Source organism: Micropterus salmoides, unplaced genomic scaffold (genome assembly GCF_014851395.1).
Source record: "Micropterus salmoides isolate LMB-PRFRI ecotype aquatic unplaced genomic scaffold, ASM1485139v1 Ms_hic_scaffold_35, whole genome shotgun sequence".
Lineage (NCBI taxonomy): Eukaryota > Metazoa > Chordata > Actinopteri > Centrarchiformes > Centrarchidae > Micropterus > Micropterus salmoides.
In genome coordinates, this window is record NW_024042817.1 from 93,429 (window position 1) to 120,569 (window position 27,141).

At 40.7% G+C, this 27,141-nt stretch overlaps 3 protein-coding genes across 3 annotated transcripts in view; 2 read left to right on the plus strand and 1 right to left on the minus strand.

The window, feature by feature from the left end:
- The first annotated feature begins 1,089 nt into the window (after positions 1–1,089).
- LOC119884499 lies at positions 1,090–8,157 on the plus strand. Its single transcript, XM_038694899.1, has 11 exons — positions 1,090–1,179; positions 1,642–1,740; positions 1,933–2,165; positions 2,283–2,461; positions 2,579–2,647; positions 2,937–3,062; positions 3,184–3,296; positions 3,601–3,663; positions 4,006–4,023; positions 4,672–4,823; positions 5,086–8,157. The coding sequence occupies exons 3-11, from the start codon at positions 2,088–2,090 to the stop codon at positions 5,098–5,100; spliced, it is 813 nt and encodes a 270-aa protein (XP_038550827.1). The 5' UTR covers positions 1,090–1,179; positions 1,642–1,740; positions 1,933–2,087; the 3' UTR covers positions 5,101–8,157.
- A 4,761-nt stretch (positions 8,158–12,918) lies between these two features.
- Positions 12,919–27,141, plus strand: part of LOC119884497 — a 29,124-nt gene continuing 14,901 nt past the window's right edge. The window contains exon 1 of the mRNA XM_038694897.1: positions 12,919–13,112. Within this exon, the coding sequence (XP_038550825.1) occupies positions 13,076–13,112 (37 nt within the window). The 5' untranslated portion in view covers positions 12,919–13,075. The remainder of the gene's footprint in view (positions 13,113–27,141) is intronic.
- On the minus strand, positions 17,355–19,876 carry LOC119884498 (cilia- and flagella-associated protein 251-like). The gene is made up of 2 exons (XM_038694898.1): positions 19,403–19,876; positions 17,355–19,261 (listed from the first exon to the last, which is right to left on the minus strand). The coding sequence occupies exon 2, from the start codon at positions 19,182–19,184 to the stop codon at positions 18,420–18,422; it is 765 nt and encodes a 254-aa protein (XP_038550826.1). The 5' UTR covers positions 19,185–19,261; positions 19,403–19,876; the 3' UTR covers positions 17,355–18,419.

The following is a 27,141-nucleotide window of genomic DNA, read 5'->3' on the forward strand; positions in this document are numbered from 1 at the left end:
TCCCAATGACGCCAGGATCCACATGGCAGCATTAATTAGTGATGCTCATCTCCATGATGCCAGGGTAAGGCTTGTCATGATAAGCAAATACCTAAGTACTAATTGCTATTGCTGTTTATAGATGTGATGTAAAGGGTTAGTTAGACCCTTTTATGCAACTACTGAATAATGCTCAATTATAAGTGCTGCTGATATAAGTGCTCTGCAAGCAGGCTGCCAAAAAACGAGGAAGAGCAGGAAGAGATCCCTCACTAATCCACTGGTCACAGGCAGATGTGAGAAACGCCGGGAAACACACTGCCCTGGATCAGGTTTGTTCTTTACTATAACATTATTGTATCTAAGATAATTTATTAAACAGTGTTTTGGTGCTTACACGTATTATAAGATGAGAGTCAGATACCACTTTGAATGTTCTAACTAATATATATACAAATATAATTTAAGAGCATGCGACTGATAATCATTACTTGTGTTGTGTTTTAATCATTTTTGCTTAGTTTCCCTGCCTCCAGTCCTTATGGAATATTTTCAATTTGAAATGAATTGGTTTCATGTTATATTGATCAAAGGGTTAAGCAAAAATGATTGTCTCTGCAGCTGCTTCTCAATCCAGAAGAAGGGATCCTGTGCATGAGGAAGGCCTTCAGATAGAAGATCAAGAGTTGGCAAGTCCTGGTGAGAATACTGAGCGTTACAGTAGTAACACTACACTACAGTTTTTCCAATTTCCACCATTTATTTACTCATTTAATTAATCATAATCAAGCATTATGTTTTGTGAGTTCCACTACAGACTCAGAGTATCACTGATATATACTTGTGTGTGATCATCATGAGTTCAGACCTTTTAAGGACAAGTGAATGTATATTTTTGTTTTTTAGAAACAAGACTCCAAGAGTAAAGGGACACCATAACTGCAGTCCAGGTTCCGGAGGGAACAGACAGAATGGTTTCTGCTTGGGAACAACAGATGCCGTGCTGTAGGAGCTGTGATTAGGTGCCTGGACTGTGTACCGCTGGACATGGAGTTCCTCTGTGCTGCCTGTGACATGGAGGCCCACAAGAGAAACGTCTTCCATGACAGAGAGGCTGTGTTCCATGGATTCCTGGAGCCCATCCCCCTACAAGTGCTGTGGTGGTGAATGAAAATGGCCCGGCTCAGTTTTGTGAACAAAGTATGTTAAAATTAGCATTATATCAAATCGTCTTGCACTGATAGTGTAATTCCTCAAATGTTGTTGTAGAGAGCGCATGTGTTTATATTTAACAGTGTTTCTAAATGGCTTAGATGTTTTTTCTAAAATGCTAATCTCATTCTAAGCTTATTCTCTAACCTCTAATGTGCAATTGTGAAATTTAATAGCTGAATAACAAAAGTCTGATTGGTTTTGACAGTTCTGACCAGCATAACTTTGACCAGTTAAGGCAATTGCGTCTTAATATTTTTCAAAATGTGCTTCAGCATTTACATGTTGTTTCAACATAGTGACAGTTACAGTTGGAATAGTGCTGTGGCCAGTTTGGATTAATTGTTGGGTTTTAAAGCTCTATTTTGAATACGAGGTTTTGGGAAATGCATCTAAGGGACCGAAGAGAAGCTGCAGATACACCCTTCATAACTTCTTTCTGTTTTGCAGTATGTCAGCTGCCTGTTCCTGCACCAAGGTCAATTAGTGAATGCACTCGTGACCTCACAATCACTCCAGGGAAGCATATTTCTGTGGTCACCATCAATGGTATGTTGTTCTGAAAGCCCTCCTTTTTGTGCAAGTACTATTGTACAATAGAACTTTCCCACTGTGTGCAACGCAAAGCTTTTTATCACCTGTCATTTTCAGGCAAATAGCTAATATATCATATATTTGAATCTCTGTTTAGAAGGCAGTCTGTTGCAATTTGATTACTACAGTATATTCACTTGTTCACAGGACGATACGATCTCTGCTTGCCTCGGAAATCTTGTCCCTCCCGCTCTGCAGAACGGACCCCCGAGGTGAAGGACCTGCTTGTTTATCGGTACTGGCCAGCTAGCAGCAGCTGCCAGACCCTGTACAAGTTTGATGTCTTCACCTCATTCGAACATATGAAGGTGACGGCACCGGCCATGTCCAGGCAGGCCTTCCTGAAAATGTTGGAGCACAGATCTGTTCAAGCTGGAAGGGTAAGTCTGCCTGAATACCACTGAAACATATAAACAAAATCATATTACTGTATACCTAATATTTAACTGTGGGCATTGCTTCAAAAAAAACCTACCCAAACATCTCTTAATATGCAGGCAGGCAGTATCTGTGCTGATACATTTCAGCAAAGCTTTTTTGAGTTTACCTTCTGTCAGTACAAAGGAGAGGAAACGTGCCAGGTCCATCATTTTGAGTGTCCAGCATGTTCTCCAGACATGTTGGCTGTCTGCTCTGATGGAAACCCAAAACATTACCGCTTCAGCAAGTCAAAAGGGTAGGTATAGGTATTTTTCAGAAGTTTATTTTAGACTTGTCTTTCAGTGATCATAACATACATTTTAACAAATAGTAAATGTAGTACTACTGACGCATGTTATCTTATCATGGACAGGACTGAGGAGCCACCCATATATGAGGACGGTACTGCCAAGTTCACCGCTGGCAGAGAGATATCCAAAAGGTCTGGTGCTCAGATAGACGAGGAGGGCGTTCAAGTGTGTGTGTGTGTGTGTGTGATTCTTGAGGTTGATATTTGAGTTTTAATGCCCGTCCAAGTCTTATTCTGAGTAAAAATTTAAAGCATTTCACACGTTTGCTTGCAGAGTGGTATTTATCCATCCTTAGTAGTAGTGGCCAAGTATTTATCATATATTTTGTTATAGGCACTCAGGTGACAGAGATGTGTGCTTAAGCCAGGCCTTACTGGGTTAATTGATTCTTAACCACTAGATTTTCTTCTGATTTATCAGACATGGGTTTCTCTTACGAGGACTAAACCATTACCGTGGAGAAATATTTGCTTACCCAATGTTTCTTCTCAGAGAGATGTCAAAGAAGGCAAATGTTACCTTCTTCTGTGTAGATGTTACATGCAGGTAATCCTTATTGTCCACTCAACTCCATGATTAAAATGTCTTGTTTCTCAGCTTTACAGTGATGTTAGTTAGAGAAAAAGGATCTTTGTTACGCTCACACGATGCCGCTCCTGCTTTTTAGGTACTGGCCCTACCTCAACAACGTAGCAGAGGGGTTACCAGAGCTTCTGCCATTGACAGAAATGAGGCCATTCCTGAGCGTCATGCAAGCCAAAGCCCATACAGCAAAATGCAGTAACGTTAAGTCTGGTGTGGCTGTAGCTATAGGGAAATAATGGGTCGGATAATAGAACGTGCTGTGTGTTATCTTTCACCAACTGCTTTTCAGCTGCTTGTTCAAATTTGTAGGACAGGGATAAAAAGCTTGTGTCATGAGATGTTTTAGAGATAATTGTTTGTGCTAATGTAGATATGACATTCAAGCAATCTTCAATGCAAAGGATTATCTTTACATTTGTGCATGTTATGCCTGATTAGATGATGTTATATCAATACTTCTGAAGTACTGCTACATAGCACTTCTCACTCTGTGTGGCAGGTGAGATGGGGCGGCAGAAGCCAGGATGGAGCAGGAAACACAGTGGGACAGGAAGTGGAGCAGGTATGTAACTGTAACTGTGGCTACAAAGAGCCTTAATAGAAACCATAACACCAAAAAGTTTTTGTCATCTTAGTAACACGCCTGGTGTGACGGATAAAGTACATCCTTTATGTATGAGTTCAAATAAAGAATAGGCAGTTCAGTTGTTTTCAGCTATTCTAAATGCACGCGTGCGTAAGGGTTCCCAAATTCCTAGGATAATACAGTACACATGTTTTCTCTTAAACTACAAGTTTAACGTCTATGATGACTGTACCTTTATACAAATAATAGAAGGTGGCTATATTTTGAAAATGCCACTAATTGTGTCTCTTGTCCAATTGTTTTGTTTAATCTATTTAGAGAGAGTCTACACTCCAGGTTGTACTGAGTTAAAGAAGAAGCTTCGCGAAAAGGTCTCGCAATACAACACGTAGTGGAAGCAGATCCGATTGACGAGGAGTTGGCTTGCAGTCTGACAGAGGGATACATCCTACCATGGCAGAGACATGAAGATGCTATGATATGGATGAATTGCTAGTTTAGCTTGTTCTTTTAGTTGATTTCCATAGTATAAGCCTATGGCATCACTCTACATTGGCTTTACAAATTTTAATCCCTTTTCGATCCTCACATGTAGCAATGGTTCCAAGCACATCTCCATATTTACCACTGTCCTTTTTGTTACTTCTCATGCAACAACACAGGAATGGGATGATGCATTGAAATAAAAAATATCATGAATACCAAAATATGGAAATATTTATCATGGAGCATAAACATTGAATAGTGAGATCAACACCATGTTATTCTGCTGTAGTAATCACAAATAAAATGCTTGACCATCACAATTTCACAAGATGTCCATCCAAATGATATTATTGTGACTTGTATTCATATTTAGAAATTGTTTGTATTCTACAGAACCAATGCTGTCGCTAAAAAGATGTCTCAGAAATAACATCATTCTGTTATAATATAATAAAAAACATTCCTTGTCCACTATTCCGTTCCTTTCCACAACCAAAGGCAACACCTTCAGGTTGGAGAGATCTATCTTCGACCAGGTAATGCTGCTGAAACGCTTGGAGGAGGAGCAGAGCATCCTGGTAAAGGAGATGTCTCAGCACATCAAGTGGAGTCACTCAGAGGACAGACTTTGGAGCGCATCAAAACCAGCAGTATGTACAAGATCTGTTAATTTTAGTATTTATTTATAATATATATATATATATATATATATATATATATATATATATAAATCTCCAGTTGTGATCAGGCACTGTGCCGACCAGCTATTTAGCACCAGTGTGCACAATGTATAAGTTGTAAATACACTAAATATAATAATGACTAAAAGGTTATGTGGAAGTTGCAAACTCAGCATAACAAATTAGAAATGTCATGTTTCTCTTTCTATTTTTTTCCACAATTCCTCTACAGGTTTCGGTGACCTGACAGAGGACGCGACACATGGACTCAACAGTGTCCTCAATCGGAGGGGTCAGTCACTTAGAAGTCAACACAAACAGGCGGTTAATGCAAACAGCAGTACAGCCACTATGGAATGTGATTTTCTTTCCATACAGGAGGACATTGAGCAGTGGGATGACAATAGCTTCACCAGCCCCGAGTCTGAGGAAGAAGACACCTAAAGACCACTACCAAACAACACAGAGGAACTGATTTGTACAGAAAAACTTGCCTTGCCTCTGTTTTAATTAGCTGTACCAAAGTATCAACAGGAAAGTTTTGCTAGAATGTCAAGATTCTGTAGGTGTTTTATTTTATTTAAAAAAATAGAAGAGATAAATAAATCAATGTTTTTCTAACAGTTGAACTTGCTGGTTGCAGACCAAAACTGCTTATTGCTGCTTTAAATTATTAATTGTCGTCATCGAATTGTCGTGAAAATCTAATGAAGATTCAATGGTAATTTAGATTATATAGTATAATTCTAATGTACTTTGGTATTTCCATAATATATGTGGATTTATATTTGTATGCAATATGCATATACTACCCATATTATTTTGTAGTTATTAGTAGTGAAAGCATACTGAATACCGTCAAATAGCACTGAAACCCTAAATGTTTTTCTTTTATGTTTTCCACATGACATCATCTAAATGTACATACATACATACAGACAGACAAATCCAATCATTTTTCACTTACATCCTGTAAAACTGTATAAAGAAATGTCTTTGTTGTGATGCTGAAACAAGCAGTGTGAAGTAAAATCCTGCTTTTACATCAACACATGAGGAATAATAATATCATGATAATAGAACGATTTTCTTTCTGCTTTGAATACTTTTACTATCAATACTTTACATTTTCCTGATTATACTTTCATAATTTTACTTAAGTAACATTATCAATGCGTTATTTTACTTTTACTTGTAACAGAGTATTTGTCCAGTAAATTATTAGTACTTTTACTTAAGTAAATGATCTGAAAACATCATCCACCACTGACATCATTTGAAAGTACTATTTGGACACCTAATTGCATCTTTTATACTAATGCTGATGCTCATAAGTTCATGACTCTGGCCAAAACACTCAAATAGTCTGTTTGTTGCTTGGCTGCGGTATATACATGTGTGCAGTATTGTTATAATATTATATTTCTAAAACAATCTATACAAGTTGAGGTCGCAGTCTCAAAGTTCTCAATGAAACTAGCCAAGGCTGTGTCTGTGAAGTGTTAAAATTGAAACTTTGTCGTAGGACTAAACCAAATATATTGTTGGAAAGGGCTCGACCTGGAGAGGAACATATGTCAGTCTGAAGGTTGTAAATGGCTCCTGCTTTGAAACATTGACCTCTGAACCTTCACCTTGGTGCATGTTGGAAAGCTTGTCATTCAGGAACAGAAGGGGCCACAGACATGAAACCAACTGTTATAAATAGCTCTTGACTTCAGCTATATGGCTGTACCCATATGGATAGAGTCACCAAGAGGGGGTGCTGTCAAAAATGGTTCAAACTTGACTTCACCTATTTAACAGTAAGGTATTTATTATGTGATTCCCAACCCCTTAAACCCATCAATGTATTCTTACTTCATTACTTACAAATTCCAATTCCAGTATCTTGAGTCATATTTTTTTAAACTACAATTCCCTCTAGCCGCGCCTCTTGATACTAATTAGTATCATATTTGTAGTTTTTCCGGTTTGCAAAGTAAGGCTGTGAATAGGGTCGTAAAAAGATGTATGCACTGAATATATTAAATATCTAGTACAGCCGAACTAGTACTTACACTGTATTTAGGTGTTGTATGGTATGCAAAAGTAAAGTATTTTGATTTATTTTAGATATTTTCAGAGCTTAAAAACAAAACAAATCAGCAGTAAGTAGTTCTTCCGGTTTGCAAAATAGGGTTTTCATAGAAACACATAACAGGAGAATATCTAAATGTTTAACTGCAGACGAAGCATATATTACACTGAATTTATGTGGTTTATTTGAAAAAACAGGTGGTGATTTATTAAGGCGATTTTAGCAAGTAGGCCTATATACACGCGTTTCGGGTTGTGTTCAATCTCGGCCGGAGTTGCGTAACGTAGCTCCTAATGAAGGCGCTACGTTAAGTGTAATTAAGGAGCTTTAGGCATTTGTATATTCTTTTATTAGAATTAGTTTGTTTGGCCGCCATGAAAATAAAAAATAAAATTTCTCCTGAGTGCTTAGTAATGTTAGCATTTGCAGTTATCAGTACCTACGCAATACTGCATTTTGTTAGTAAGGATTAAGGTGCTATGTAAGTTAGGTGGTCAGTGATATGAACAGTGTATGGTATTGTTTGGTCAATGATATATGAAAAACACCCATAGTAAATTAAAACATTTACAGTGCGTAGTCACGTTGTTTGTAAAAGGCTAAACTTACTAATATAAGGCTACAAATTACTCCTAAACATCCCCTAAATAAAAACCATCCATAAAAAACTAGTTATGTCACAGATTGCCAAACTTCATAATAAATCAAATCTGAAAATGTCACATAGTACACTTCATTTATTTTGTTAGGTATAGTTAAATTGTCATAGCTTAAACTAAATTTTGTTATGAATAACAAAAATGGAAAATGAACAAATGTAGTACCAAAAACAACACTGTATTTAAGATTATCTAAGTGTGTGCGTGTGGTTGCATGTAGTCCCATTTGTAAAATGCACATTTTTATTCCCATCAAATATTTTACATTGTCAACACACAATCAGCTTCAAGATGAGTAACTGCTACATAAGGTTAGTCCAAATAGTATGCTATGCAAATTAGGATATGGCATGATTTCATAGTTAATCATGGTACTGTAATTTAGCACAAGAGGTAGAAAGATTACTAATACAAATGAAGGCATTTCGCAGCCTGTGAATAAAATGGGAAGTTGCTCATTTAGTTTAAATTTATTTTAATAAGAAATCATAAATGATTCTTCAATATTGAGCTATGTCCCCTAATAAAGCACTCCAACTTCAAATTAAAGAAATGTTAAGTCTGTTGACTGTTGCACTTTATTGAATCCATACAGATAAAAGAGGCTGCAACAAGCTTGAAGAAAAACCATGAAGAATATAAAGTTCAAATTACATTAGAAACTGCTTAGCTGATGTAACATGACAATGTTATGGAACAATACAAGAAATATGTAAAGAAAATACACTTAACAAGAACAAGGGAAATGCATGTTTGCAATGTATGTTGCATATCTGCAGGCTGGCTGCCAGGATGGAGGCCAGGTCTTTGCACTGAAAAAAACATATAAACAAATAAAGAGAGGGAAGGTGAAGGAGAATTAGTAAGTAACACATTGAATTGATTGTCATGATTGTAAAATTTACTGTTTTATAATACTTGGCAGAGTAGTGCAGTGAGGCTGTTGCATCAAGAATCTGATGACGAGGTGATAAAATGATGTAACTGTTAACCTGGTCTTGCTTCCCAAATTCAGATGGGTAATTTTGTGTAGCCTGACCTAAGCCAAAAGACAACAGCCCATGTACGTTGGCCTGAAAAATGCTTGGAATGAAGTCTAGCTATATGCTGAATTATTGGAAAAATGTTGTGTAAATAATGCATTCCTACTTTGTGGCCTTTCCATAATTACATTGAAATAGCGAATTTCACTTTTGGTTTCATATGGCTGTGGATGCACAGTACAACATTTCAGTATCCTCACAATTGCTAACGGCATCCAAAAACCATTTTTCTTTAATAATCTCTTCTCAAGACAATGGCTTGTCAACAATCCCCACAAATGAAAACAGTACATTACATTCCATTTATTCATTTAGCTGAGGCTTTTATCCAAACCGACAGAAAGCAGACCTGCCCCAGACGACCTGAGAGGTCTGGATGGTTCGTAACGAAGCAGAAGATCAGAAATGTATTTTGGCCCTAAACCATTCAGTGCTTTATAAACTAACAGCAGGATTTTGAAATCAATTCTTTGATATACAGGGAGCCAATGTAAAGACCTCAGAACTGGAGTGATGTGATCCACCTTTTTGGTCTTAGTGAGGACTCGAGCAGCAGTGTTCTGAATCAGCTGCAGCTGTCTGATGGATTTCTTAAGGAGCCCTGTAAGGACACTGTTACAGTAGTCAAGTCGACTGAAGATAAATGCATGGATAAGCCTTTCCAGGTCCTGCTGAGACACAAGTCCTTTAATCCTTGATATATTCTTCAGGTGATAGTAGGCTGACTTTGTAATTGTCTTAATATGGCTCCTCAAATTCAGTCCATGACTACACCAAGATTTCTGGCTTGATTTGTGGTTCTTAACATTACAGACTGAAGTCGAGCACTGACTTTCAATCATTCCTCCCTGGCTCCAAAAACAATAACTTCAGTTTTATCCTTGTTTAATTGAAGAAAATTCTGGGACAGTGGCAGAATTTCAGTCTTAGTATTATTGGATCTCAGTGCTGCATTCGACACGGTCGACCACAACATATTACTGGACAGACTTGAAAACTGGGTTGGACTTTCTGGCACAGTACTAAACTGCTTTGAATCCTACTTAAAGGACAGGGACTACTTTGTGGCTATAGGTAATCACAAATCTGAGCTGACCAAAATGAGTGTTTAAATGGATGTCATTGAAGACCTTAACAAGAGCCGTCTCAGTGCTGTGGTGTGGTCGAAAACCTGACTGGAAGACATCAAAACAGTTATTTAGTGCCAAGAAAGCACTAAGCTGTTGAGAAACAGCTTTTTCAATGATTTTACTTAAAAATGGGAGTTTTAATATGGGCCTATAATTAATCATTATTGAACTGTCCAGATTGCTCTTTTTTAAGAGTGGCTTAATGACTGCAGTTTTCAGGGCCTGTGGGAAAAAACCTGAGAGGAGAGACATGTTGACAATTTGTAGTAGATCTGAGGCCATGCATTTAGACACATTTAAAAAAAAAAAAACTGTTGGCAGAATATCAAGGCAGCATGAGGAGGATTTCAGATGTTGTATTATGTCCTCCAGGTTTTTATGGTTAATAGAATCAAATTGTCTCATGCTATATGAATTGTTTTCAAGTGGACACAGGGACAAGACATATCCTGTTACTGACATGGAGGCACTGACTGCTTGTCTAATTGTTTGAATTTTGTCTGTGAAGAAGGAGGTAAATTCATTGCAGGCCCTGGTGGATAGAAGGTCAGAGGCTACAGACACAGGAGGGTTGGTTATCCTGTCGACAGTAGAAAACAGGGCACGTGCATTATTAGTGTTTTTGGTGATGATGTCAGAGAAGAAGGACCGCCTTGCATTTCTCAGTTCTAAATTATAAATGTGAAGTCTCTCTTTATAGATGTCATAATGAACCTGGAGATTTGTTTTCCGCCACCTGCGTTCAGCTTTTCAACACTCTCTTTTTTGAGTTCTAACCAGCGTGGCATTTCTCCATGGAGATCTTACCAGAGACCACCTTCACCTTGGCTGGTGCAATGGCATCAAGAACATTTGTAATTTTAGAACTGAAATTATCTACAAGCTCATTGACTGAGACCCGTGAGAGGGCGGGTGTTGAGGAGAAAGCCTCAATAAATTTTTCACTAGTGTTTTCAGTGATATGCCGTTTTGTGATCACCTCTGTTTGTACATTTGTGTGCACGCAGATAGCACTCTCAAAGAAAACACAGGAATGATCAGAGAGCAACATGAGTCACCACAACCTTGGAAATGTCCAGACCCTTGGAGATGACCAAGTCCAAAGTGTGCCCCTTATTGTGCGTGGGCCTCGTCACATGTTGAGTCAGTCCATAATTATCAACACAACACAGTTCTTTGGTCCCTCTGTCCTGGGGGTTGTCAACATGTTAAAATCACCAACAATAACAGCACAGTCAAAGTCAATACAGATTATAGACAGCAGTTCACCAAAGTCATCAAAAAAGGTGGCACAGTATTTAGGGGGCCTGTAGATATTTAGAAAAATAGCTCGAGAAGAGGAATTCAGCTGAAGAGCCACATATTCAAAAGAAGCAAAATTCCCATAAGACATCTTTTTGCATTGGAGGGAGTCGGCAACTCCACCTCCTCTCTTATGCACTCTAGCTTCACTCAAAGTGAAGTTGGGAGGGGTAGACTCGATAAGGACAGCTGCACTGTTATCTTGGTCCAACCAGGTTTCAGTTAAAAACATTATCTGGCCCACTTTTTTCGACAGGCTGTGGCTGACGAGGAATTAATACTAAATTTGCAGGATAGGTTGTGTGCTTCCTGCAGGCTTATACAAATAATGTAAAACACAAACATGAGAACATGGAAAACCTGAGACAACACATTGGTTTCTGATCAGAGTGACTGCTGACTGAACAGATAAGGGACCAGGAGTAACTAAGCCTGGCTGTTAGCCTGGTCTGGAGCAGGCTAGCTGCACAGAATAAATCTCCACAGTAACTTACGTGCTACTGCCTCAGTGACCCCGAGTCAGGGCTAAATTCAGCCAGGATATCTGGAAAATCCCGGTTTAATCCGCTATCTTGGTTTTGTGAAACAGCCCTCTGGAGACTTACTCTAATCTCACAGCTCTAACACATTAAACAAACACAAAGGGCTTGGTTTGCTGCTGTCAGACTGCTGGAAACCCAATATTTTAAAAGACAGGATGTTTGAATGGACCAATCAGCAGCAGGCACTCCCCAGGCTGAACCTCCAAATCCAGCCAATCAGAAAAAGACATAAAAAGATCCTCACAGGCGCAAAGCACCCACTCTAACACAAAATATATATAATTTTGTTATGTTTAGAGTTTTGCAAGAAGAACAGGAAAATATTCTTGCACGAGGTCCATTGTCTGTCAGGGTTTATGTGTGGTGAGCAAGTTGGAAGCAGGGTGGTGGACGCAAACGCAGGACACAGAGAGGAGCAGGTATAGTTCAAAGGTTTAATGAAACAAACCGAGGGCAAGCACACTTACAAACAGAGTGGCTGAGCAGAGGGAATCCAAAATAACAGTCCAAGAAAACAAAGCTGATCCAACAGAAAAATCCAGAAACGGGTGCATGGTCCAAAATCCAAAGAACTGATGGGGAACAGGCAGGAAACAAGCAAGACAAGACAGAGCAGGCTACAACCATACAACGAGGGACAGAGCGCAGACACGCGACAATGACCGGACAGGGAATGAACAGAAACACCGGACATTTCCACACAGGGACTAACGAGCAGGGCGGGAGCAACACAGGTGACTGGGATCAGGGTAACGAGGCAGAGAGACAGCAGGGGGGAACAGAGAGACGCAGATGCAAAACACCATTCATGAACAACAAGGAACACAGACTGAAGCAATGATAAAACAGAACTCACATAAGTACACAGAAGTACACATAAACTAAGGTACGGGACTAAGAACTAAGATACGAGACAAGACAGATACTAAGGAACTTAAAGATGTGGATAACCACAAAACCAGACACACAGACAGACCAACCAGCACAAACACACAGAGTAAACTAGACACCAGACATGACTGAAACCCAAAACACAGACAGACTACATAACAGATCAAAAACACAACACTGAAGTACAAGGACAAGGAGTAAATACTACGACATAAATACCAGACATGGAACCGAAACACAGACTAAATAGCTGCTACAAACCCAAACCTGAAAACACAGCACTCAGGAAAGGATCGTGACATTGTCTATTTCTCATGAACTGAAATGAAACAACATTTCTATCTGGTTGCTGTTGCTTGTCACATGACCTGACTTACTCCTTCCCCTAACTGCACCCCACAGTCCTTCTGTAAGTGTTACGGCACATTTTTCAAATCGAAAGTAAAGTTTTCAGCAGATTATCAGGAGGAGGAAAGGGACAGCTGGCTGTGAACTGATGTCCTCACTGTGTTTCTGAAGACTTCCTTTAGTGAGAAGCAGATTAACTTTGTGCTTGTTGGAGTTTCTACAGGAAGATGAAGATGTTTGTGGTGTTTGTGATCCTCGTGCACGGTAAGATAACCTTCCTCCCTCTGATCTGATCATCACCTCAGTCCAACGTCACCTCTTTAATCTGGGTTTCTTTCATCCTAACATCCTTAGTCTGTTTCAGCTCCCTCTACTTTCCTTTAGTTCACTTTGCTGTAGTACACTTAGTACACTAATACCTGTGTATTGCATGAATTTGCAGGGTCTCAGATCAAACATGGCTGTTGCGCTCTTACTGAAAATGCATATTGCACCATTTGATCACTTCTTATTCTTCTTTATGATGGAAAATTACAACCGTTAGTGGAACCAAATGATTGCAGACATATCCATGGTGAGCAAGCACTGATAAAGAAGTATCTTCTTTGCATTTTTGGTGGGTTGCAGTCTCAAATGATATTTGATCTACACTCTTAGAACAGATCCGTTAAAAACAACATTAACATTTTAACACATGTGCTGCAGCAGCTCAGGGACAACAGGTGTTGCATCAGATTTGACACAACTCATGTGTCCGTTTCTTTAATGAGCCGACAATTTAGGTGTCAACACTTTTGAAAAATCATTCATTTTATATTCTTCTGTCATGTATATAAGAAAAAGAGGTAATACACCATATACTAAATTGATTGGTCCAGCTCATCAAAGGTGCACTATTGATTAGATGTTTTATTTGTGATGTGCTATACTTGGTGCAACGTAGTTACAAATACTCAGGAACCTCAAAAAGTATATTTTAAAATATTTGTTGTTGTTGTTATTCATGTAATTAAATCTGATTCTGTAATCTGTAATACATTACATTTAAACCAATTAACTAATTACTAAATTCATATGTCAAGACAACTGTAGAGGTGCTCCGATCAGGATTATCTGGGCTGATCTGGGTCTACTTGAAGCCTTTTATTGAACATCTTATAGCTTAACAAATATAGAGTTTCTGTGGAATAAACTACAAAAACAGAACAAACAGCATCTTTATGAATTTATGAGAGAGGGGTAGAGAGAGAGAGGAGGAGAGAGAGAAGGAGAGAGAGGAGGAGAGAGAGGAGAGAGAGAGAGAGAGGAGAGAGAGAGAGAGGAGAGAGAGAAGGAGAGAGAGAGAGAGAGAGAGAGAGAGAGAGAGAGAGAGAGAGAGAGAGGAGAGAGAGAGAGAGAGAGAGAGAGAGAGAGAGAGAGGAGAGAGAAGGAGAGAGAGAGGAGAGAGAGGAGAAAGAGAGGAGTAGAGAGAGAGAGAGAGAGAGAGAGAGAGACTTTGACTTTTTAAAAACCACTTTAATAAAACATCACTGATTCACAAACATAGCAACACTCAATAAGTCAGAGAATCAAAACCGGTTGACATTTAGAAAAAAGAAAAACCTTCCACACGAATAAAAACATCAAATTAGCTGAAAACACGACTAAAACTTACTTCTTCATCCACCACAGAACAGATGACATCATCATAACACCACTGACGTACAAACACATCCAAGCTGTTCATCAGCTGATGGAACTTAAAATCCACTAACACTCTGGCTTTGACCAGAGAGGTGAACACAGGGACTACGTCCCACACAGCCGTCCTTCTACCTGCTTCTTCCTACTCAAGTATATGGACAGTTTGGCTTCTCCTAAAATAAAATTTAACAGTTGCCACTTTGTTGCATTGGTCTTCCTGTAACCTGCTCCAAAAACAAAAGCAGTGTTAGACCACACTTCATTAAAAGAAGAAAACAAGCACCCCAACACATTGAACAGTTCCCCCAGTCTGCTGCACTCTAAAAAACAATGAAAACAGTTTCCAGCAGCCCACAGAAAGGACAGCCGTCAGAGACAGAGGGATTAATCACAGAGATAAAAGAATTCACCGCAACAGCCCCATGTAATATTCTCCACTGTAAGTCACCTGTACGCTTCTTTAAAGGAAGTTTGTAAACGACTCTCCAGGTGGGCTTCACAGCGTTACTAACCCCCAGTTTCTCCCTCCACACTGTGTCACTTCTACCATTTAACTTGTTTTTACACAACACCTTCACACAACACCTGTAAATCATTTTACCCGTCACCGTGTGCAGATCTGGGACCTTCTGATGCCTGACATCCAACAATAGACTGGAACAACAGTCAAGATTGGGTACCAGTCCCAACTCTGGAAAAGGGTCCTCTTCGTCCGGAGCTTCCTCACCTTTCCAGTACATCCTCAACAGCTCATTATCCGCTGCTGTTAGTTTGTTAGTCCAACCATTCAGAATGTTCCTCACGTGACGCACAGATTTTAGTCCAATTAGTGCAGCCACAGCCTCAGTGTTCATAAAACCAGGTCCAGCTACATCCACTATCCGTCTGAGAGTTGTAACGCCAGCCGAACGGAGTGTGTGATGGAGGCCTGGTGTACCACTGTCCTGTATGTCCATTGTGGATCCACCGATCAGAGGCTCGTTCAGTAACCAGTACAGGGAGACTGACGGCTCCAACCGTCTCTTCTTAAAAAGGTGCCAGGCCTTAAAAACTCCCTTATAAAAATCAGGCAATACAGACAAATTTAAATAACCAACATCCATTAAAAACAAAGCAGTGTCAAGTCCTAACCTGTCTGCTCTCCTTAAAATGCTGCTTGCAAACTCTTTCCACACTGGGTATTTAAAACCAGTCAGATATCTCTGTGCAAATTGAAATCGAAAAGTTGCCACTCTGCTTGCTAGGTGTACCAGGCCTTGCCCCCCTTCTTCTTTTGGTAAAAAAAGCACACTCTGAGGTACCCAGTGTAACCTGTCCCAAAAAAAGTCCACTAAAACTGCTTGTAGTTTTGAGAGTAAGCCAGCAGGTGGCTCCATACAAGCTAAACGATGCCACAGTGCTGAAGCTACAAGGTTGTTGATTACTAGAGTTCTTCCTCTAAAGGACATCTGAGCAAGCAGCCATTTCCACTTTTTCAACCTTCCTTTCATCGTCTCTATCATGCCCTCCCAGTTTCTTTTCACCATTTCTTCTTTGCCAAGATAAACACCTAGATACTTTATACCATCATTTCTCCATCCCAACCCCCCGGCAGGACCGGAAGACCACCAAACCAGTTTCCAACTGCTAGAGCTTCACTTTTTGTCCAATTCACTTTTGCAGCAGAGATAAGACCAAACTCAGACACAATATTCCAACAATATTAATTTCAGCTTGATTTCTGACCAGGAGCATGACATCATCAGCATAAGCAGATAAAACGTGTGGTGTGTTAAAACCTGGTAAAACCAAACCATGAATACAGGACCGGATTCTGTGTAACAAGGGCTCAATGGACAATGTATACAGCATCCCAGACAGAGGACAGCCCTGTCTGACCCCCTGCCTACTGTGAAGGGAGCACTCAGACCCCCGTTAACCTTCAGCACACTCTGAATGTCTCTGTACAAAACTTTTATCATAGCAATGAGACGTGGGCTGAGACCAAAACGCTCCAGAACTTTCCAAAGATAAAGGTGCTCAACCCTGTCAAACGCTTTTTCTTGGTCTAACGAAATGAGACCAAGGTCAGTGCCCAAAGAACTAGAGACATCCAAAACATCCCTGATTAATGACACGTTGTCTGTGATGGACCTACCAGGCACACAGTACGACTGATCCAGGTGAATGATTTCCTCCATCACCTGCTTCAACCGGTTAGCCAGAGCCTTGGACAAGATCTTGTAGTCCGAACAGAGGAGGGAGACTGGGCGCCAGTTTCTGACGTCCTGGAGGTCTCCTTTCTTCGGCAGCAGAGTTATTACAGCTCTCCTGCAGCTCAGAGGCAGGGTCTGATTTTCAAAACTTTCATTGAACACATCTAACAAGTCCTGACCAAGCTCTTTCCAGAAGGTCTTGTAGAACTCGACAGGAAGACCGTCAATACCTGGGGCCTTCCCTCCATCCATCCCCTGCAGGGCAGCATGCAGCTCTTCCAAAACCAGAGGCTCCTCCAGCTCAGGATGGTCATCTCCAGAGATTCTGGGCAGGCCTTCACTGAAACACTCAAACAGTTGTTCATGCTCCACATGCTGCGCTTTATACAGCTCAGAGTAAAACTGCACCACCCGTCTCCGGATCTCATGAGGCTCCGTGAGTTCTTCCCCATCAGCTGACTGTAGTGTGTGGATGTACCTGCTCTGCCCATTTGTCTTTTCTAAGCCAAAGAAAAACTTGGACGGAGCGTCCATCTGGTTGATGCTCTGGAAACGTGAACGAACCAGTGCTCCCTGGGCTTTGGTGCCCAGCAGGTCTGCTAACAAAGCTTTTTTAGATTGAGGGCTTCAAAATGCTCTCGATTTCCTGTGGACTCAATCAAGCCTAAAAGTTCCACTATCTCAGTCTCTAGAGTCGTCATTGATCTAGTAATGTCCCTCATGACATTCAGAGTGTACTGTAGACAGAGCTGTTTGATTTTAACCTTCCCACAGTCCCACCATTGTCTTAAAGAAACAAAACTGTTCCTTTCAGCCCTATGCACCTTCCAGAAATAAACCACAACATCTTTGAAATTAGCATCACTGAGTAAATTGGTGTTAAAATGCCAGTATGCACTCCGTTTTTCAGTTTTTGCAATAAAAGCACTGCAGACCACTAAAAAATGATCACTAAAATGTACAGGTAAAATGCTACATGCCTTAAAAACACTAAAATGATGTTTAAAACAATAAAACCTGTCCAGTCGAGCCAAAGAAATAAAATTTTCTCTTGTATGCACCCAGGTGTACTGTCGGTCTTCAGTGTGCAACCTCCTCCAAACGTCCACCAAATCATGTGTTTTTATTACTTCATTAATTGCCTTTTTCGAAGCAGCATGAGGTTCAACATGATTCCTGTCCAAAGAATCATTCTGAGTACAATTAAAATCTCCCCCTAAAAACAAAAATCATCTGAACCAAAACTAGTCAGAGTGTCACTGAGAGTATTAATAAAACGGACTCTGTCTGAGCCGACATTTGGAGCATAAACATTAATGAATGTGAGAGTGAAACACTCAAACTTGGCTCTGACCATCATCAGCCTTCCTTCTATCACTTCTTTAAGTTCATAAGAAATCGGCAGAAACTTTTTAGAGAAAAGGATGGCTACCCCCCCGCTCACTGAGGTCAAGGAGCTTAACACGACCTCGCCGTCCCATTCTGATCTCCAGTCAGTTTCACTGGACCTGTCGCTGTGTGTTTCCTGGACAAACATCACATCAACACTTTTCAGCTTCATCAGCTCATATAGCTGCATCCTTTTCCTGATGTCCGCAGCGCCATTTAAATTCAATGAGCAACTTTAAAATCACTCATTGAAAAAATAAAAAAACAACCAGACAGCACACACAGACTGAGAAAAAGAAAACCTTTAGTTTGATTCCTCTCCATCTTCTTCATTAAGTTCATGTCTGATCTTCACCACTATTTTCCTCAACCTGTAAACCTCCTGCTCAGTTAAACCCTCTCTTCCTTTGGCCCTCAGCTGTGACTTGACTGAGTTAAGAAAAGCCTCTTTGTCTGGAAAGAAACTTTCAACTTTTACCCCTTTTACGTTCTTTGTTTTCTGTAGAAACAGTTTGATTTTCTCAACCCCATAAATCTGTTCATTCAGCTCTCCTGGTGTTATTTTGTTCAGTGAGACATCACTCTCACTGTCTGCATCAAAACGGCCTTCCACACTGGAGTCATACTCCGCCATCGACTCCTTCACACTCTGCTTCTGTTTGTCTTTGCTGACTGTAACCTTCTTTGCTTTTGAGCCTTTACTGTCGATTTCAGATTTTCTTTTCTGCCGAGTGATTGTCAGGCTGCTCTCCTCACCAACCATGTCTATATCTGCACTTCCTGCCAAAATCTCCTCTGGCCCAGCTGTCTTACTATTTTGCGTCTCATCCTCCTCCTCCTCCTCCTCCTCATCTTCATCCTCCCCATTTTCCTCCTCCTCATTATTTTCAATATCAGCACCCACAGTCTCACAGCTCTGTTGAGACTCACCTGCCTTGTTTCCCTCATCACTGATGCTTTGACAGTTTGATGTGTCCTTTTCTCTGCAGCTAACAGTTTGATTTCCTCCCTCCATCTGTTCACCATCACCACTGTTGTCTCCACCTGTTTCCTCCTCCCTGTTCTTCATTTCAGCTCTGCCTCTTTGCTCCTTGTCACTTATTCCTCCCTTTTTTCCAGCTTCCTTCTGCCCTGATGTTCCCTCTCCAGCAGTCTGACCAGATTCAGTACCAGCAGGTTTTTCTGGACACACTCGGATCACATGACCCTCCTTTCCACAGCCGAAACACTTCATAACGTCTGACGTGGCAAACAGAACATAATCAAACCCATCAATTTTCAGCCGAAAAGACAAGTTCAACTCTTCCTTGCTGTTATTCAGGATCATGAATAACTGTCTCCTGTGAGACACCACATGCTGGAGCAAAGGAGACTTACACCCAGACAGGGCTTTTTTAATAGGGGACACTATTTTCCCATGCCTGGAGAGTTCTCTCTCCAGCACTTCATCTCTGATGAACGGGGGGACGTTAGACAAAATCACCCTTCTGGCCGGTGAGGCCAGAGGCAGCACTGGTACGAACGTTTCATTCACCACAATACCGCTTGTGATGGCGGCGTTAGCTTTTTTACTTCGTCCACAAAGATCACCACCGCCCCGTTCATCCTGGCCGCAGATCTCACGCTGCCGGCCCCGACAACCTCCGCCACCGCTAACGCACACTCCTCTACGGAGCAGCGGAAACCCGGACAGATCTTAAGTCCGTGTTTCCTCGTCAGCCTGGAGAACTCCATGCTGCCGAGCAGCGAAACGCTGCCCGACACAAAAACACGACAACAAACAAACACACACACCTGACAACAACAACTAACCTTAGAACTACACACAGTAACACATTAAACCGACATGAAACAAGAAAAAGTTTAGAAAAACACTCACTCGCTCCGCGAACTCACACTCACTCCACACTCACGCATCCACTCAGAGAGAGAGAGAGAGAGAGAGAGAGAGAGAGAGAGAGAGGGAGAGAGAAGGAGAGAGAGAAGGAGAGAGAGGAGAAAGAGAGGAGTAGAGAGAGAGAGAGAGGAGAGAGAGAGAAGGAGAGAGAGAGGAGAGAGAGAAGGAGAGAGAGAGGAGTAGAGAGAGAGAGGAGGAGAGAGAGAGAGGAGGAGAGAGAAGGAGAGAGAGAGAGAGAGAGGAGAAAGAGAGGAGTAGAGAGAGAGAGAGAGGAGAGAGAGGAGTAGAGAGAGAGAGAGGAGGAGAGAGAGAAGGAGAGAGAGAGAGAGAGAGAGGAGGAGAGAGAGGAGTAGAGAGAGAGAGGAGGAGGAGAGAGAAGGAGAGAGAGAGAGAGGAGAAAGAGAGGAGTAGAGAGAGAGAGAGGAGTAGAGAGAGAGAGGAGAAAGAGAGAGAGAGAGAGAGAGAGGAGGAGAGAGAGGAGTAGAGAGAGAGAGGAGGAGAGAGAGAGAGGAGTAGAGAGAGAGAGAGGAGTAGAGAGAGAGAGGAGAAAGAGAGGAGTAGAGAGAGAGAGGAGAAAGAGAGGAGTAGAGAGAAGGAGAGAGAGAAGGAGAGAGAGAAGGAGAGAGAGAGAGAGGAGGAGAGAGAGAGAGAGAGAGGAGAAAGAGAGGAGTAGAGAGAGAGAGGAGGAGAGAGAAGGAGAGAGAGAAGGAGAGAGAGAGAGAGGAGGAGAGAGAGAGGAGAGAGAGAGGAGAGAGAGAGGAGAAAGAGAGGAGTAGAGAGAGAGAGAGAGGAGGAGAGAGAGGAGTAGAGAGAGAGGAGAAAGCCGCCTTTGTGTGGCTGTAAAGAGTAACATAGCTAGCTAGCTAGCTGGCAGTATCAAAGTAAACAACTGGAAATGCAGTTCCGGTCCTAGGATTGCAGTCCTGAAACTGCAGCCTCCGGTACTGCAGCTATGCTACTCCTTTTTTCTGGGATGCTTTTTTTTTGTAAATGAAGTGAGTGACAAATTTGACAAGTCACTGCAGGTGAATGGGATAAAGAAAATAAGCATATCACCACAAAACTTCCCCAGTTAATGACTTACATCAAGAATATTTCCCTCTGAAATGTGCTTTGTAATTTAGTTAGAAGAAATCTATAGATGCAAATAAGCAGAGGTTAGTAGGCTTAAAACCAACAGTTTATTCTTAAAGTTTTATTTCCATTAGAGTAAAAGAAGACATGAAGCAAAATAGACCAAAGTCTGAAAAGTGACCACTATGAAAAAGTGCCTTAAAGAGTAACTTCATAGTTTTGATGGTCGGCTCCTCATCTAATAACTCTCCATTCTATTAGTTTGTTGTATGCTGATAGATCTTGATACAGACAGCCATAGGCGTCGCCAGACCCTTTTTACTGGGGCACGTGTCCCTGTATCCATGAGCTGTGCCCCAGTAAGATTGTCAAGACCCCTTGGCGTCGTGTCTGGACGTTAAGGGCTCCGCGGTCAAGTTAGCAACAATTGGCTGCATCTGCAGCGTCCGGTGAAGTTAGCAATAGTATAGGTCTACATACAACGTTCGGTTACATTTTCAAAATAAAACTACTGGTTAATGTGAAAAGGCACGTAGTTAATGATATGAAATATCACAAAAAACAAGTCAATGTTGAAAGCAAGTGTTGATAAACACAGAGGGGCTTTCCTTCTGGGCACAAGAAGAGAAAATAACTCACTCACAGTGACTTTCGAGAACAGCAGTCAGGTAAACTCGTTTTCTCTCCTTTGAAAGTCCAATGTGAGCCTAGCTGCAGTGAGTCAGCCTCTGCGCTGCTAACCCAGCTATCGTGATAACATTTTTGTCCATATGGCCCAGCCCCTGTATAAACAGCATTTGAAAATGTTAAAGGAAACCTGGGAGCCAGTTTGTATGGGCCTGATGCAGCTGATAACATTAGTATCTAGCAAGTATCTATTATTTAAAGGGGCTATGCTTATATTTGTCAGTAGAGTAGATGCTGGATCATAAGCCAGTACGAGCACAGTTGATCCAAATCCAGTACCAGCACAGACCCAGTCCAGACGTCTTTAGCAGGTCACACAGACCCAGGTGAAATACAGGCAGCCTCAGCCAGTACGAGCACAGCCAGAGATGTCCAGCCAGCAGCAGTCTTAACAGACTTTATGAGTATTTTTATAGAAGAGGTTCCATTCATGCTTATTACAGAGACAGACCGTTTTAAAGGAGAGGTAGTAGTGAGAGCAATGCATGTCAGCTGTGACTGTGCAGCAATGGCAAATTGTTTGCATGGCTCACAGGTAACATACATAAAATAGGTGTGTGTGCTTATACTCCGGTCAAATCCCTTTCTGACATGACCAGTATTAATGCCGGTGAGATACATACTAATAGGTTTCATACACTTCAATCTAAAATAAATCAATCCATTACATGAGGCATGTGGGGCCTGTGCCCTCATGTAATTGATGTAATTGATTGATTTCATATTTTTGCCACTTGTTGGCAGAGTAGCAAGCTGAAAACATCTTTCATTAGGTACGTTTCACTTCATGCGGCGCTGCGCAGAGCCGACTTAACATGATGCGTGCTGGAATGCATGGTAGTTAAAATGCTCTGCTTTGTTGCTCGGTTTCTGGCCTACCCATCCACCGCAACCACCTTCTTACTTGGACTTTTCTGTTAAATACCCTGTTCCCACCTTCACCGTTCAGCAATGATGCAACAGGGCTTCCTCAGTGCATTACAAATTGACACCAAGAGGTTTTGACCATCTATGCCACTAACTTTTCAACATCTTTGCACCACCTGTTAAAGCTTTGTTTTCAAAGCATGACCTCTTTTTTTCTCACTGAGTCAGCAGTTTTCCTGTCATCTGCCCAGTTAATTTGGGTCTTGGTGGTGAACACCTTTGCCGACCCTGTACATCTACGGGATAGTGGCGACTCTAAACATCAATTAAATATGGTTAGGTGGCTGTTTGGCAAGTACAGAGGTCAGAGTCTTGCAATAAATTGGAGGTTACTGAGTTCCCAGCACCATTGTGCATTGCCTAATCTTCCTGCAGCCCTGACACTCTGTTCTGAAACACAGTTTACACACAAATCTGATCTAACCTAGCTAGGTTTAGGAGCAGTGAAGCTACAGCGGTCAGCAATCAGGTCATCCAGCCTGCTCATTATCTACCTAGAATTAGCTCGTTTGGATAACTGGGAAAATTCTTCCATTAAGAAGTACGGAGTCAAAGATGTAATCAATGAATTCTTTATATACGTGGCCACGGAGAGAAAGATGTCAGTTCTCTGGTTGGATGGTTGAGGCTCCCTTTGGAGGTCTCCCTCTCCTTAAATACACTCAAGTACAAAGACAACAGCAAACGGTACACTGAGAAACATCAGGAGTAGTAGCATACACTCAATGGCTCTCCTGGGCTGACAAAAGAAAATGAATATAGCACAAAGATGTCCCCCTACCCCCATCGTCTGTGTTGAAATGTCATCTACACGCTTGACATTTATTGTAGACCAGCAGCCTCTTGCACCAGCGATACGTAAGTTCTACCTTAAGTTAGGGTGCAAAGTCCACACTAAACAATACGTTGAAACTAGTTAGTTTGAGACTGAAGCTGTGTTGATGTTTGTTTGATTGCACCACAGAGATACAAGGTGCATCTTAGCTAATCTGGCATAAAGTCCATACTCATCAAAACAGTGTCGCAGAAAATGACGTTGACACATCCCATGGCCAATCAGTGAACAGCACTATTCTTAACAGAGTTTATTACGGTTTTGTCATCTGCTGGTCTCTCTCTCTTTAAACGTTTGCAATACTGAAGAGGCTAACGGCTAAAAACAAAACAAAACACCAACAAAAAGGTGCGTAGACAAGGACAAAGAATTATGATTAGGTGACAACTATGAAACCTTAACCTACAGCTAGTCTCACAGTGACATCGAGTGGTAAAACCGTTAACTACAACATAGACGTAATGTAACGGTGCCCGTAACGAACCTCAAAGTATAACGGGCAGATGAAATTGTAACATTATAACTTGTAGGAGCCATTATCCCCCTCATATTTCAAAATCTATGTTTTGTCCCCCCCCCCCACTTTTCTCCAGCGATTTCGGAGTTGACTAGGCAAGAAGGTTTACTATGAGTGGCTAGTCCATCAATCACTCCACATCAGACATAATTAAACGGTTTGGCCTAGAAAACATCCGACACAACGCAAAGGAGATGCTGAAAAGTTAAGGGAGAAAAAATACGAGTTTGCTGGGGGCAGGTTCAGTGCCTCAATATTACAGTACTTCCCAGCAAGCAATAGTCGTCATTTCACCGTCTAGGTTTACTATAGACCTGATTTAGTCCAGCTATGAGTAACCCACTACTAGCCGCAATAACTTTAAATGTGGTTACATGACATTTTTGCCAAAATAACTTGCAATGTGAATGATATTCCATCATTTAAACACGGTCTACAGTGATTACAAGGTTTTTTGTTTCATTTCTTACACATGATTTACGTGCAGCCTGTGCGTAGACACGATTTAGCTCGTAGACAGACCGGCTATTTGTAGCCCACTTTTAGTCAAAAAAGTCAAAAATGATTAAAAGTGGGGTTTTGCCCTGGCAGCACGTGAGATGGTTGATATCCCATTATTTTTGCAATGTCAGTAATATCTACAAGATATTAAGTGTCATTAAATTGACATGGTCTATCTGTAGCCACGATTTAGCTCTTATTTGGACAGGCTACGTGTAGTCTGCTTTTAGCCCACCCGGCGAAATAGAGGCAATCAGTGGTCTTATAGCAACGGCTTGGTTGTAGCCCTGTTTCAGACCAAATAGGTTACATGTAGTTTTCACCCATGCAGCTGCGTGATATCATATAATCAAATGCAAGTAAACATTTAAATTATCTTTATTTTCGCTGTAACGTTCACTACATTGACTTTCATTTTAATTTAAAACAAGATGCAATTACTATTTTCAACCGCTAGATGGCAGCTGTAGCCCTACTACACATGACTACTGGCAACGCGAGACTTGAAATTTAGACATCAGGGACGGCCCTGGTAGACATCAGAGTTGCCACATCTCGCAATAAAGACATCTGCCATTTTTAAACGAGGGAGACGTTACGACCTCGGCCTTTCAGCGAGCAACGGGCAAGAGTTTACTGCAAACACTGGAAGCAAAAAGACATTTACTTTGGTCTTGTAAGTATCTGTGTCTTTTTTGACATGTCTTCATTTTTTATCTACATTATATGTTAACGTGTAGGAACCGGGACAACAGTGTAGAGTAAGGCATGTTGTGGTTAGCTTAACATGCTGCATGCAAGTGTAACTTAACGTTACTCCATGATACCCACGGGTTTCCTCGTGCCCTTACAAACTCTTACATTATCTGAATTCAGAAGGGGTGAACATGAAACATGTGCAACCTTACCTATTATAATTTGTAATGAAAGCCACGCATATTTTACTCACTAGATCATTTTGATATGAAAATATGAGTTTTTGACTTTTGACACTAAATATTTATTGCAAATTCTCCAGCATACAGTCAGCAAAGTACAATAAATATCAGTACACATTACATTCACCGCACATTGCTCTCTCAAAAGAAAAGCAACTTTTCTATTTTGTTGTTCTAATGCAACATGGCTAAAACATGTGTCCTGTTCAAGTATCTTTATATTTTCCATAGATATAAATGGGTCAGTAATAAATACTTTTAAATTAAAAAGAAAAAAACGTTATAAATGATTTTTTTTTAACCTTCATGTTTTCATTTAAAATCATTTGATGATAGTAGTCATGTCTTATGGGAAAACAGTCAACATAGTCAAATTATAATGGTTACTTATATTCATATTCTTACATATTCAACAGTTATGGATCCCATTTACCCGAGAGACTGGCGCCAACCGAGAGACCCATCTGATGCTCTTCCTGTATCAAGTAGCAGCGTAGATGAAGATCTAGATTTGGATGTAGCCAAACAATTTATTTTATCATTATTTATGTTTTTATTGCCGCATGTTGTTAAAATTGTTTGTATTTTCATATATATGAGAGGTTTTGTATTTATAATATTTTAGCAATAATTCCTTTATATTTTCATCACGTTGTATTATCTTAAGTTGTCTACGTTGTAATCCTTTTTCTTAATAAAATCTTTATATTTAATTTGTTTGGACGGATTACCATTTGTGAGAACCTGTTTTGTTTGAGTAAAAACAATCCGTAAGCCACTATTCTGTTGTCTATTAGAGGTAGATATGTAGTCATTTAAAAGCTGTATATTTGGTCTATACTTGGGCTGTGGTTAAACGTCTATTAACTCTTCACTGACAGCCCAAATTCAACCTTGTTTTAGCCCAGACCCATTTTCAACATCTAATACACGTCTATGTGTCGCCGTTCAATGGTGGTCTAATTGATGACTAGACTATTCTTGGGCTATGGTTAGACGTCTACCAAACTTTCACTGACAGCCCAAATTCAGCCCTGTTTTAGCCTAGACGTCTGGGCTCTGTTTTTAAGCGTGAAATTGCTTGCTGGGTTTTCTTCTGTGCTGCTCTTATTACAGCCTACCTGAAGACAGCAGTGAGGGTGCCTGCAGCAGGGTGGGCAGTAACTTGTTACAAGACACGCAAATTTGCAAAATAAATAAATAAAAATAAGTCATTGCCTTTTCACGATCCTTTATTATTAATATCTTAATCTTTAATCCAATATTTTCTTTGGGCTAGTAATCTACTCTTAATTTCGTTACATTTTCAAATCATACCTTCATAACTTAACCAGTCTGTGATCTGCATTTTGCTTCATTAACCAAAATGAGATCATCCAGGCTGTGTGCGCTGGGTTATACAGAAGAGTCTGCATAATTTGCTCCTCCTGATCCCAGTCACCCCACCTTTCAAAATGATGCGCCATGACAACCACTTGACTATTTTATGGAGGACTGTACACCTTTGAAGGACTAGGTGTAAGATTAAAGTTGTAACTTATGTCTACGTTGGACGTATTTCAGCTGGTGCAACCTTTAAAACGTTGGTAGCACGTAAACTCCTACTTAAGTTAGAAATTACATTCAAGCTAGGCTAAGTTTGAACTTACA